Genomic DNA, 14,641 nt, shown 5'->3' with positions numbered 1-14,641 from the left:
GTGTCAAGGTATCGTTGTCTCTAAATGCATTGACTTCAGTTTTGTCTTTGTTTAACTGAAGAAAGGTTTGGCACATCCAGCTGTTAATTTCATTAGGCGATAGGGCTAAGGAGATCTGGGTGTCTGATCTGCATAGCTGTGGTAAGCAATTTGGTTCTTTCTCATTATTTGGGTCAGTGGGACCCTATAAGCTGAACATGAATGGTTCAAGAATTGAGCCTTGGACTCCGCATGTCATTGATGTCCACCACCAACAGTATGTTCACATAGTAATTCCTCCCTTCTAAGTATGAACTGATCATTGAAGTTCGCAATTATGTTTTATTAAAGTATTATTTTGTCTCAGGTTTCCTTGTCCTCAAATTAATTTAGATAGTGTTGAAATAGTAAGGATAAACGATTTTCTTGATAAGTATTTTTGGGTTGTTTTCAAGTGAAAATATCTAAAATCTGTATAACTACATACATTTACATGAGAAGGAAAGTTAGCATTTTGTTTGTTTGTTTGTTTGTTTTTTTACCCTAAAATTAAAATTGACTGTATGCATTAAGAACAAATTTCCTGGTAACTGGTTAGTTTATGACATTAATTTGTTTGATATAGACCCTTATTTCCTGAGGAAAACAGTTTAAAGATATTCAGAAATGGCATAGTTCCAAGTAACAAAAAAATGACATATCAGTCTGAGACATTGTTGAATATATGGAGAATCAATTGTGTTACAAAAGAGATATAATTTGTGATATGTCTTTCCTATTGGTTTACTTGACTATGCATTGATTCTTTTTCTTTGTCGAATCCAGAACAGACCTAAATTAAAACCCACCATACAGCCAAGATTGCTCACTGAGCTCTTAATTGAATACATTAGCCACAGAAATCCATTCAGACCTCTGTCCATCTTCAAAATACATCACACTGACAGGGTCTGGCTGGCTCCATTATAGGAACCATTATGATGGTTTGACAAGATATCCATGAGCATATTTATCTGTTTTTCTGATATGAACCATCCAGTTGCTTCATTTAATTTTTAAGCAGTGTTTTATTGTACAGGCATGCTGCAAGGGATGTGAGAAATGTGTTATTTTCAGTAGAATACAAAAGACTCACAGGATGTTAGAATAAAGCTTTTGTATTGCGATCCATCAGAAAAGCCCAGAGAAACACTGTCATTGTGCGCATAGTCTATTGACTGCAGAAGGTTTTAAGGTCCTTACACTGCTGACTTTTTTGTACTTTGTGTGTATTAGCAACTTTATGCAACCTACTAGGTTCTTTTGATTTAAAGTTGGTGAAGGTGAAGTAAAGTCAAGTCAAGTCATCCTCATTTATATAGCGCTTTTAACAATGTAGATTGTTTCAAAGCAGCTTTACAGAGATAAACATATAATTTAAGGTAACAGAGATTGGTTTGGTTTTATAGTGGTTCTTGAAAAATGTTTTTTTCCAGCTAAAGTTAGTTTTGATTGATTCACTTCCGTCTAAATGATCATTTGTTATTAAATTAGGGGCCGCTAAGACGACACCGTTCTCTCTAAACAGACTTTAAACGTGAACCCGTGATAGACGCTGATGGCGTTCACATGCGCATTAAGAATTGATTCTATAGTTATGTGCGTTTGAATATATGCGCGCAGGTTTGTAATTCCTTACAAACCATTCCTAAACAAACTACTTGTCTTGTCTATAAATTTTGATGCAGAATTTTATTTTATCTTATCACTTTGGGTAGGTACGCGAACCGAAAAATTCCACAACGCTTTATCTGTAGAGTGGTATAGGGATCCTCCATAGGGAGAGGCTAGTTGGCACTTCAGCACTGCATTGTCATCAGGTCCAGGCGAAAGTCCTTCGTCAGATCTGGAACGGCCTGGATCCGGCAGGCTGCGGGAAAACCTCGGGATAAACAAAGACACTAAAATTAGCGTAGATGCCATTCTTATTATGATGTAACGAGTACATCAGGATTTAAGGGAAGTGTTTCCAGTTCCGGGTGACCTAATCTAAGCAGCCTAATATTGAATTATAGAAGTCTATAGAGTGTTATGTGAATGCTAGGTCAAAGAGATGTTTTTTAGTCTAGCTTTGAACTGACAGACTGTGTCTGCTTCCCAGACAATGTTAGGAAGATTTTTCCAAAGTTTTGGTGCTAAATAGGAAAAGGATCTACCGCCAGCAGTCGATTTAGATATTCTAGGTATTATCAACTGGCCAGAACTTTGAGATCGCAATAGACGTGATGGACTATAATGCGTTAAGAGCTCGCTCAAGTACTGGGGAGCTAAACCATTTAGTGCTTTGTAAGTAATCAGCAATATTTTAAAATGTATACAATGTTTAATAGGGAGCCAATGCAGTGTTGACAGAACCGGGCTAATATGGTCATACTTCCTGGTTCTGGTAAGAACTCTAGCGGCTGCGTTTTGAACTAGCTGTAGTTTGTTTATTGAGCGTGCAGGGCAACCACCCAGTAGAGCATTAATCTAGCCTTGATGTCATGAACGCATGAACTAGTTGTTCCGCATTTGTCAATGAGAACATATGACGTAATTTAGATATATTTTTAAGATGGAAAAATGCGGTTTTACAGACACTAGACACGTGACTTTCAAATGAAAGATTGGTATCAAAGAGCACACCTTAACAGAGCAGCCATCAAGTGTTAGACGGTATTCTAGGTTATTACGTGTGGAAGTTCCCCTTCAGGGACTACCGCTGCGTGTAATCGCAGTGGGAACGCCCCCCAGCGTAGCGCGTCTGAAGCATGAATGAAATCAGTCAATGGAGCGTCACAGTGGGTGACGTCACCGACCAGGAAGCTATAAATATCCCCTGAATACACAAGCCACCAGCTTCTGTTACTTCAGCAGCGCTCTGTGTGTGTCTGATATCTTTCGATTGTGTTTGTCTGATTTGTCAGGAGTTTTCACTATATATATATATATATATATATATATATAAAAAAAACAAAATGAGCGAGCAGTATAGAAAGTGTGTTCCCCCCTGTACACGTTACATCACGGGTAGGGATTCTCACGAGTTATGTGTAGCTTGTTTGGGAGTTCAGCATGCCCAGTCGGCTCTCGAGGGAGTCGATTGTGAGCATTGCGAGCGTTTTCCTTTGAGAACTCTGCGCTCGCGGCGATCGCTCTTTGAGGAGAGTGGTTTGTTGCGAGCTCCCCAGGGCTCGGGTCCCGCTTCTGTTGAGGCAGAGCGGCGGCGCTTGACTTGGGGTTCGCAGATGGATCTCACCGGCGACGCTGAGACGGGCCACGCCCTATCTCAGCTTTCTCCGGCGGGATCCAGTGCCTCTCACCCGGCTCTGGAAGCACGCGCTGCGGCGGTTACTTCTGCCCGGGTGGAGGCACGCGATGATGTGGAACTTAGATTATCCAGTTCTGAGGATCTGGATGTCGAAAGTTTGGCATCAGAGGAAACTAGCTCACTTCATTATACTGCTGAAGAAGGTTTAATGGATGTGTTATCTCGGGCTGTTGAAAAACTCAGTATTGAATGGCCAACTGATAAACAAGAATCTAGAAATAAAAGCAAACTAGATGATAGATTTCTCTCTGCACGTCCTCAGCCTTCTCGCCGGTGCTTACCATTCTTCCCAGACCTTCATGCTGAGGTTTCAAAGACCTGGGTTAGACCGGTTTCGAGCAGAATATATACCAATCAATCCAATGCTTATGGTAATATTTTTGGTGCAAAGTCTGCTGGATATGTGACGATGCCGAAGGCGGAGGAGACGCTCGCGAGCTATCTCTCTCCTGCCTCGGCATCTTCGCTTAAAGCACCGGCTCTTCCTTCTAGACCACTGAAAAAAACTTCTGTGCTGGTGGGGAAGGCTTACTCGGCGGCTGGGCAGGCGGCTGCATGTTTGCATACGATGGCCATTATGCAGGCTTATCAGGCTGACCTGCTCAAAGATGTGTGTGAGGGGGGAGAAATTTCGGCAGATATGATCAATGAGCTCAGGCAGACTGCTGATCTCACTCTCCGGGCCACCAGGGAAACAGCTAAATCTGTTGGCCGGTCTATGGCAGCCATGGTGGCCACAGAAAGGCATTTATGGTTGAGTCAAACCTCTATGAAAGAAAAAGATAAATCTCTCTTATTAAATGCCCCTGTTTCGCCTGCGGGCCTCTTCGGTGACGCTCGTCACTCTGTCACTGAGAGGTTCCAGGAAGAGAAAAAACAGGCGGCTGCTTTTCATAAGTTTATCCCTCTCAAAGTGTGCGTCACTGGGGCTGCTGAGCGAGGGCAGTCCCAGCCGTCGAGTTCGTCTTCTAAAAGAGCACAGCAGAAGCGGAGTGTCGCGTCTCGTGCCCCCCCGCAGACAAACTGGAGGGACGAGGCGGGGCGCTCTCCGGCGCGGCCTTCTCGGGGCAGGACTGATCTGAGGTCAGTCATTGTCGCCAGGAACGCCGCGTCGTAAAAGTCCTGACGGGCTGAACGTCAGGACTCTGAGGGTGGTCCCCATCGGGAAAGACTTGAGTTCGCCGCTCAAAAACACGGCACCCTGTCTTTCTCGATGCCCTCAGGGGTCTGTTCTACTAACCCTGCCTATACAGGGCGTAGAGAGACTCGGCGAGCGATTTCCCGAGGGACGCTCGCCCCCTCCGAGGAGGGTTGTGGAGTGCTCAGACCAGCTGTTTCCTGCCAGTATGTTACAGGGCGCTGTGTCTGTCACTCGGGATGTTCATCCAGAGGCCAGCCTCGAGAGGCTGGTTCCCTTAGTAGAGTTCCTGGCGGAATGGGAAATGCTTCCCAATGTTTCTCAGTGGGTCCTGAATATTATAAAGAACGGGTACGCTATTCAGTTCAGAACGCGTCCACCTCGGTTCAGAGGGGTTCTGCCCACGGTGGTGGGCCCCGAGCAGGCTCTGGTATTAGAACAGGAGGTAGAAACTCTGCTGCACAAAGGGGCTATAGAACGGGTTCCTCCGCCCAGCAGGGAGTTAGGATACTACAGCCGGTACTTCATCGTTCCGAAAAAAGATGGAGGGCTGCGTCCCATTCTAGATCTGCGTCTCTTAAATAGCACTGTAGGGAAGCTCAAATTCAAGATGCTCACTCTCAAACAGATCGTGTCACAAATCAGATCCGAGGACTGGTTTGTCACGATAGACCTAAAGGACGCCTACTTCCATGTATCCATCCTCCCTCAACACAGGAAGTTCCTGAGGTTCGCTTTAGGGGGCGAAGCGTACCAATATCGGGTTCTTCCGTTTGGCCTAGCACTGTCACCCCGCACGTTCACAAAGTGTATGGATGCAGCTATAGCCCCGCTGAGGCTGCAAGGCATTCGTATTCTGAACTATATAGACGATTGGTTAATTCTAGCTCAATCAGAACAGCAGGCGGTTCGGCACCGAGATGTCGTTCTTGCTCACATCAAGAGGTTGGGGTTGAGGCTCAACGCCAAGAAGAGTGTTCTTTCTCCATTACAGAGAACCACTTTTCTCGGTGTAGTGTGGGATTCGACGACGATGCAGGCACAGTTGTCACCTGCTCGTGTTGCTTCGATTCTCGCCGCAGTAGATCAGGTCAAGCTAGGCCAGTCGTCCACTGTAAAACAGTTCCAGAGACTGTTAGGTCTCATGGCAGCTGCGTCCAACGTGATACCTTTTGGCCTCCTGCACATGAGACCGTTACAGTGGTGGCTCAGAACCAGGGGATTCTCCCCGAGGGGAAATCCGTTTCGCATGATCATGAGTTCGCGACGATGTCTTCGCGCCCTGGTTATGTGGAAAGATCCTCGGTTTCTTTCCCAAGGGCCGGTGTTGGGAGCTCCTTGTCGTCGCGTTATGCTAACGACAGATGCCTCTCTCACGGGGTGGGGGGCGATCATGAGTGGTCGCCCAGCTCGGGGTCTGTGGGGGGACCATCACCGTCTATGGCACATAAATTGTCTAGAGATGTTGGCAGTGTTTCAGGCTCTGAAACACTTCCTCCCAGACCTAAGGGGCCACCATGTTCTTGTTCGAACAGACAACACATCGGTGGTCTCTTATATCAACCATCAGGGGGGTCTGCGTTCTCGCCCACTTTACAAACTGGCACGTCAGATTCTCCTATGGTCCCAGGGGAGAATTCTTTCTTTGAGAGCTATTTATCTCCCAGGGTACTTAAATCAGGGGGCAGACATCCTGTCGAGGCAGGGGCCGAGGCCCGGGGAATGGAGTCTTCACCCCGAGGTGGTGGAGCTCCTATGGGAACATTTCGGTCGTGCCGAGGTAGATCTATTTGCTTCCAGAGAGACATCACATTGTCCACTGTGGTTCTCTCTCAGCCTGCCAGCCCCACTGGGGTTGGACGCGATGGTACATCCGTGGCCGAGGTCAAGTCTGTACGCTTTTCCCCCGATCGCTCTGCTCCCGGGAGTTCTGGAGAGGGTTCGCCGGGACGGGCTCAGTCTTCTGCTAATAGCCCCGTTCTGGCCGGCCCGAGTATGGTTTGCGGACCTAGTGTCTCTCCTCGACGGCTCTCCCCTAGAGATACCGATCAGGAGAGATCTACTCTCTCAGGCGAGTGGGTCGATCTTTCACCCCCGCCCAGAACTATGGAGGCTGTGGGCTTGGCCTCTGAGGGGGCCCAGCTCATAGATTCTGGTCTCTCGACTGAGGTCGTTGAGACCATCCTCCAATCCAGAGCTCCCGCCACAAGGAAGTTATATTCCGCGAGGTGGAAACTTTTCACCTCTTGGTGTGGAGAGCGCCAGCAGGACCCAGTTAACTGCCCGGTTGGTACAGTGCTGGATTTCCTGCAGGACCGGCTCTCCACAGGGTTATCTCACTCCACACTGAAGGTGTATGTGGCGGCCTTAGCTGCTTACCACGACCCTTCGAGTGGAGGTTCTCTCGGGAGACACCCACTTGTATCTCGCTTCCTTCGTGGCACCTTGAGGCTGAGGCCTGCAGTCCGCACGAGGGTACCAGCTTGGGATCTGGCCATCGTCTTGGAAGGTCTCTCCCTAGCTCCTTTCGAGCCCATCGAGGAAGTTTCGGAAAAGTTCCTTACACTAAAGACTATCCTTCTTCTTGCTATGTCGTCTCTAAAAAGAATTGGAGATATTCAAGCACTTTCGGTGGCTCCCTCGTGCCTGGAATTTGCTCCTGGTATGGTAAAAGCTTTTCTCTGTCCGAGACCAGGGTATGTTCCTAAGGTACCAACCACTTCGGTTAGACCTATAGTTCTGCAGGCTTTCTGTCCTCCGCCTTTTTTGACGTCAGACCAGGAGAAACTTAATTTGCTGTGTCCTGTTAGGGCTTTAGATGCGTATGTCCACAGAGCTGCCCTGTGGAGGAAATCAGAACAATTGTTTGTCTGTTTTGGGTCACCTAAGAAGGGGTGTCCAGCATCTAAGCAAAGGATGAGACAGTGGGTGGTCGAGGCCATCTCGCTTGCTTACGGTTCGGCCCATCAGCCTTCACCTTTGGCTGTAAGGGCTCATTCCACCCGGAGTATGGCTGCTTCTACAGCTCTTCTTTCAGGAGCTTCTCTTCAGGACGTTTGTGATGCGGCAGGCTGGTCCTCACCGCACACTTTCGTCAGATTTTATTCCCTTGACCTTAGCTCCACTCCCGGGGCTCAGGTTCTCTCGTCGGCTTGTGTCTCCTTATGACACACGACGGGGATTTGGTCGTATGGGGATGTGGGTATTGCGTTCCCACTGCGATTACACGCAGCGGTAGTCCCTGAAGGGGAACGTCCCGGGTTACGTATGTAACCCTAGTTCCCCGAAGGGACGGACGCTGCGTGTCCTGCCATACTCTCGGCATCCCCTTGGATCGCTTGCTTCAGTAACATTAGAAGCTGGTGGCTTGTGTATTCAGGGGATATTTATAGCTTCCTGGTCGGTGACGTCACCCGCTGTGACGCTCCATTGACTGATTTCATTCATGCTTCAGACGCGCTACGCTGGGGGGCGTTCCCACTGCGATTACACGCAGCGTCCGTCCCTTCGGGGAACTAGGGTTACATACGTAACCCGGGACGTTTTTTGTCCAATAATTAGAATCTCTGCTTTTTCAGAATTTAGTAGTAGGAAATTACTAGTCATCCAATTTTTGATATCAACTATGCATTCCGATAATTTTGTGAATTGGTGAATTTCGTTAGGTTTGGAAGAAATATAGAGCTGAGTATTATCAGCATAACAGTGAAAGCTAATTCCATGTTTCCTAATGATATCTCCTACAGGTAGCATGTACAGAGTGAACAGCAGCGGTCCTAGTACTGAGCCTTGTGGTACGCCATACTGAACTTGTGATTGATAAGACATCTCTTCATTTACTGCTACAAACTGATAGCGGTCAGATATATATGATTTAAACCATGCTAATGCAATTCCACTAATGCCAACATAGTTTTCTAGTCTATTTAAGAGAATGTTGTGGTCAATGGTGTCAAATGCAGCACTAAGATCAAGTAACACTAATAGAGAGATACAACCACGATCAGATGATAAGAGCAAATCATTTGTGACTCTAATGAGAGCTGTCTCAGTGCTATGGTGCAGTCTAAATCCTGACTGGAAATCCTCGCAGATAACATTTCTTTCAAGAAAGGAACATAGTTGTGAGGATACTGCCTTTTCTAGTATCTTTGACGGAAAAGGTAGATTTGAGATCGGCCTGTAATTGACTAATTCTGTAGGATCAAGTTGCGTTTTTTTAACAAGCGGTTTAATCATAGCCAGCTTAAAGGTTTTTCGTACGTATCCTAGAGACAAAGACGAATTAATGATGTTAAGAAGAGGATCTACGACTTCTGGAAGCATCTCTTTCAGTAGTTTAGTCGGTATAGGGTCTAACATAGATGTTGTCGATTTAGATGAATTAACGAGTTTGCAAAATTCTTCCTCTCCTATGGGAACAAATGAATCAAATTTTACCTCAGGGAGACTGTAATGCACTCCCTTGTGTTATGCTGTAGTAGACGGTTGAATAGTTATAATTTTGTCCCTAATATTATCAATCTTATAAGTGTAGAAGTTTATAAAGTCATTACTGCTGTGTTTCTTGGAAACTTCTGGGCTTGAAGCTTTCTTTTTCGTTAGTGTAGCCACTTTTTCAAATAAATACCTTGGATTATGTTTATTTTCTTTTAATAGGGTTGAAAAATAAGCAGATCTAGCAGCTTTTAAAGCCTCTCTGTAAGCCATCGAGCTCTCCTTCCATGAAATCCGAAATACCTCTAGTTTTGTTTTCTTCCAGTTGCGCTCCATTTTTCTGGCTGCTCTCTTAAGGGCCCGGGTGTGCTCGTTGTACCACGGCGTTGGACTATTTTCTTTAATCTTCTTTAAGCGCAATGAAGCAACTGTGTCTAAAGTGCTGGAAAGGAGAGAGTTAAAAGTTTCTGTTGCAATATCAAGTTCTTCTAAGCTATCTGGGATGCTGAGACGATGAAACTGATTAGGAAGATTATTGATAAAGCAATCTTTAATGGCAGAAGTGATAGGTCTAACATACTTGTAACACGGAGTTGGCTTTGCAGCCTTGGCTAAATGTAATTTACATGAGACTAGATAATGATCTGAGATGTCGTAGCTCTGCTGCAGAATTTCAACAGCATCAACATTGATTCCATGTGATAATATTAGATTTAGAGTATGATTACGACAATGAGTAGGTCCTGACACGTGTTGTCGAACTCCAATAGAGTTAAGAATGTCTTTAAATGCCAATCCCATTGCATCTTTTCCATTATCTACATGTATATTAAAATCACCAACAATTAGGACTTTATCTGCAGTCAATACTAATTCTGATAGAAAGTCAGCAAAATCTTTGATAAAATCTTAATCGTGCCCTGGTGGCCTGTATACAGTTGCCAGCAGAATTCTCAAACTTGATTTATCTTTTACATTATATATTTTTACATTAAGCACCAACACTTCAAAAGAAGTATATTTAAAACTAGATTTTTCAGTGGTTTTGAAAATATTACTATAAATTACAGCAACACCTCCCCCTTTGCCTTTCAGGCGAGGTTCATGTTTATAACAGTAATAATGGGGGGTGGACTCATTTAAAGTAATGTAATCGTCTGGTTTTAGCCAGGTTTCTGTCATACACAGCACATCTAGGTTATAATCTGAAATCATATCATTAACTATGAGCGCTTTTGAAGTAAGGGATCGAATATTCAGCAACCCAAGCTTTATCGTTTGCTCATCTGTATTATATCTATTTTTTATTTGTTGAATATCAATTACATTTTTTAACCTTAGATCGGTTTGGACGTTTTTTGGATTTCCAAATTCGGGGAACAGACAGTCTCTATATGATGATATGTAGGTGAAAGAGGCTCTATGTGATGGGATTTATCTGACCTTGGTGACGCGAGGCCGCTAGCAGACGGTTGGTTTAGCCAGTTTGTCTGCTTCCTCACCTGAAGTGATATATATATATATATCATCACAAAATGTAAACTATAATATCTCTATATATAAAGTCGGATATATGGTCATTTTATATTTGCTTACATACAGTAAACTTGCATAGGGTAAAGTGTAGTAGATCTCAACTGTTTGATTGCTTGTATCATCACTAGGTCTGGGACAGTATGGATTTTTGTCCCTGTGCGCCGATCGGAATTCTGGGGATACAACATAGCCAAAAGGCTATAGTAGGGACTTTAGCCTTTAAATATCTTTGCTGCATTGGATAAGTCTCCTTTCTAGAACAGCCAAGAGCTTTCTAGCCTCGCGGCAGCAGCGCCTTGCATCGCCCATAGACCTTAAAACAACAAGGCTGGTGCGGTTTTGAAAATTGGTCAAAAAACGTTGGTGCGGATGGATGGCGGACGGCTGATGAGTTTTGTGATGCGGTTGTGGATGAAATAATAGCCCATCCAATAATCTCTAATACGAATGGAATGTTATTATGTGTCATGGAACATTGCACTCCCCAACTCGTGAAAGGTCGGATTTGTTTAGTTTTGTTTAGAAAACCTTGAATCCATGTAAGACACAATGTCATTAGACATAATCCATGTCATTAGAATCAATGAATCCATGTCATTAGACACAACGTGCACACATGTGCAGGCCAATGTTTTTTTTTACGGTGATGACTGCGACACGCTCAGACCCGCGGTAGGCGCAGTAGTGCAGTAATGCGATAACCGTCCCAGCCCTTATCATCACAAAATGTAAACCATATTAAAATGTAAAGATATTATAATTATTAACAGAATAATTTTCTGTAAAACTGCTTTGAAACAATGTGTATTGTGAAAAGCATTATACACATAATCTGACTTGGTGTACATCTGCACTAAGTCTTTTAGAGGCCATTGACATCTAAAGCTTTATTCTCATCTACAATTTCTTCTCTTTCTACAGTGACCTCATAAAGGGAGCGCTTTCTCTTTCAAAATGATGCTGCATAAGGTGATTAAAAGCAAACATTTTTATATCAGATTTGTTTTTAAGTAGATTTCTTATTTTTTCATAATAAAATAAGATAATAGATAATCATAAAACAAATAAAATTATCAATGAAATATTTGACCTTTGACCTGTGTGTATGTGAACAGCAATCGACCAGTACCTCCCCAGGCACTGTTTGTTCTCTTCGTGCAGAAGGTGGTCCTGGAACCCCAGCAGTCACTATAGTGGTATGTATAGCAGTGAATGCTGAGACATAATTCTCGGCACGCTTTCCAGATGTTACTGCATAGGCCTACTGTAAGAATAAACATAACTAGGCCCACACATAACCAGGCGCAACGACTAATGAAGTTCTTTCAAAGCAAAAGATAGATTTTCATAGTATGTTTATGGGTGCATCTCAATCAGCTCCCTAATTCAGTAGTCAGGGCACTGATCAGGGAGTCGGTCATTTTAACTCTTTATATGGCTTTAATGATTTATGGCTTTTATTTTCTCAGTTTTAGAGTAAAACATGTTTTGGAAAATGTATATTTCATATAAAAATTTAAAATAGTATTTTTGTGAATTTTTCATAACAATAAACTTAAACTTCTATAACTTAATTTAAGTTCACTTTTTATAACTTTACTTTAGCTGTCATGGTGTAGCTGTGGTAAACTCATGACAGAAAAGTAAAGGGTTAGTTTACCCAAAAATGAAAATTCTGTCAGTAATTACTCACCCTCATGTTGTTCCAACCTCGTAAGACTTTCGTCCATCTTTGGAACACAAAGAAAAATATTTTTGATGAAATCTTAGAGCTGGCTCACTCCTTCGTAGGCTGCGAGGTAATTGATATCTGCCAGCCCTGAAAAGTTAGTAAAGACATCGTTAAAATTGTCCAAGTGACTACAGTGGCTCAACCTTAAGTTTATCAAGCGACGAGAATACTTTTTGTGCAAAAAAAAATAAAAAAAATAACGACTTTATTCAACTATTAATTTTCTTCTGTGTGGGCCTCTGAGTGAGTTCACGTAGAGTAACAGCGCAGCACTTCTGGGTTGTACGTCAGAACGTAGGCTCCCTATTTGGCCAGCATCACACACATGACCAGTTTTGGCCAATAGTGAGCCTAGGTTCTGACGTACAACCCAGAAGTGCTGCGCTGTTACACTACGTCAACAGCTTAGGAGAATGACATGGGAGAGAAGAGATGGTTGAATAAAGTTGTTATTTTTGTTTTTTAATGATGTCTTTACTAACTTTTCTGGGCTTGTAGATATCAATTACCTTGCAGCCTACAAAGGTGTGAGCCAGCTCTCAGATTTCATCAAAAATATCTTAATTTGTGTTCCGAAGATTGGAGTTGGAACAATATGAACAATATGATGGTGAGTAAATACTGACAGAATTTTTTGGGTGAACTATCCCTTTAAGCATAAACAGACTTTAACTGGAATACTTAAAAACACAGAAAAAATAAACTTTAACAACAAAAGTGAACAAAGAATTGGGAGGACTGAGGGCTTAAATACATAAGGGAGGATAATCAAAAGAACATGGAACAGGTGTGTATCCTGATTAACAACCAGGAAACTAACAATGACTGGGAACAGGCAAAATGGGTACAGGGAAAACAAAACCAAAACACAATAAAACTAAACATAACTCTGACATCAGCTATAATCTGCCAAGTGTCTTAAAAAGAGAATAAACTTAAGTCTGTTTCTCAAAGCATTCAATATTTATGACAGTTTAAGTTTAATTTAAATTTTAGGTCTATGCTCAGAAAATAGTTTACAGGTGATAAATAGATGGAATGGATGGATGGATGGATGGATAAATGGATCAAAACTACTGCATAAATATTTAATTACTTAGTACCATAAAAATCCCTAAAAATACACTATATGTATATATATATATATATATATATATATATATATATATATATATATATATATATATATATATATATATATATATGTTATATAAAAACATCAAAACTAAAATATAGTACATTAATTTCACTCAAATTAAAAAAGAAAAATCCGGTCATTTTTTACCACCATGCAAAGAGTTAAGTGCTGTCTCAGTCAAAATATCCTTTCAGTGCACTGAAACATTCACTCCCTAAAAAGTCCCACAATGCACAGTGAAAACCAGGGAGCATCCATGCTCACTATGTTCCCTTACTGGAAGTTCTGAAGCACGAAACAAAAATCATGCGATCATGCCATCTTACAACACATAATGACATGCGATAGATGTTTTGAAAAAACAAACCATTATTTAATTATATTTCAGCATAAACATAAATTGCTATTCAGGTACTTAACATAATTAGCTAACATTTAGAATTAATTTACGGCTGAAATGTTGGAAAATGTAAAATTCATAAGTTCCAGTTCCTGTTCATTCATAAGTTCCAGTAGTAACGTTATACAATAAGGACGTTGTTCTGCCATCATCAGTGACCCAATGTGTAGTGAGCCACGGTTCTTACTGTCCTTACCAGTGCCTAATTTGTGTACACAATATGATTCACCTAGGGAGCTAGGGAGCTGATTGAGACATACTGTACCTTATGTCTCTGAGGTTGCCAATAATTTCCCATATTCCTTTCATATTTTGGATTTCTACAGGCCAAAATGGACAATCAAGTGATTGGGTATAAGGATCTAGCAGCTATACCTAAAGACAAGGCCATTCTAGACATCGAGAGGCCTGACCTGATGATGTATGAGCCCCACTTCAGCTATTCACCAATGGATCGCTCAGAGGTATGTGTATATATGCCTGTTCAATTGCTCGTTAACGCAAATATCTAATGAGCCAATTACATGGCAGCAACTCAATGCATTTAGGCATGTAGACATGGTCAAGACGATCTGCTAAAGCATCAGAGTATCAGAATGGGGAAGAAAGGTGATTTAAGTGACTTTGAATTTGGCATGGTTGTTGGTGGCAGACGGGCTGGTCTGAGTATTTCAGAAACTGCTGATCTACTGGAATTTTCACGCACAAGCATCTCTACTGTTTACAGAGAATAGTCTGAAAAGGATAAAATATCCAGTGGGTGGCAGTTCTGTGGGCGAAAAGGCCTTGTTGATGCCACAGGTCAGAGGAGAATGGCGAGACTGGTTCGAGCTGATAGAAAGGCAACAGTAACTCAAATAAACTCTCATTACAACCAAGGTCTGCAGACAGCTACAACAGCGGAAGACACACACCGGGTACCATTCCTGTCA

General features: G+C 42.7%; 1 protein-coding gene across 1 annotated transcript in view; it reads left to right on the top strand.

Moving 5' to 3' along the window:
- Positions 1–14,641, top strand: part of LOC143732639 (dematin-like) — an 87,787-nt gene that overhangs the window by 54,929 nt on the left and 18,217 nt on the right. The window contains exons 3-5 of the mRNA XM_077223918.1: positions 11,361–11,408; positions 11,555–11,635; positions 14,036–14,173. Coding sequence (XP_077080033.1) covers positions 11,394–11,408; positions 11,555–11,635; positions 14,036–14,173 — 234 coding nt within the window. The 5' untranslated portion in view covers positions 11,361–11,393. The remainder of the gene's footprint in view (positions 1–11,360; positions 11,409–11,554; positions 11,636–14,035; positions 14,174–14,641) is intronic.

This window comes from Siphateles boraxobius, unplaced genomic scaffold (genome assembly GCF_051911475.1).
Source record: "Siphateles boraxobius isolate OS27281-9 unplaced genomic scaffold, OSU_SipBor_1 9, whole genome shotgun sequence".
NCBI lineage: Eukaryota > Metazoa > Chordata > Actinopteri > Cypriniformes > Leuciscidae > Siphateles > Siphateles boraxobius.
Note: the sequence above shows the minus strand (reverse complement) of the source record. Positions and strands in the feature narration are given on the sequence as shown.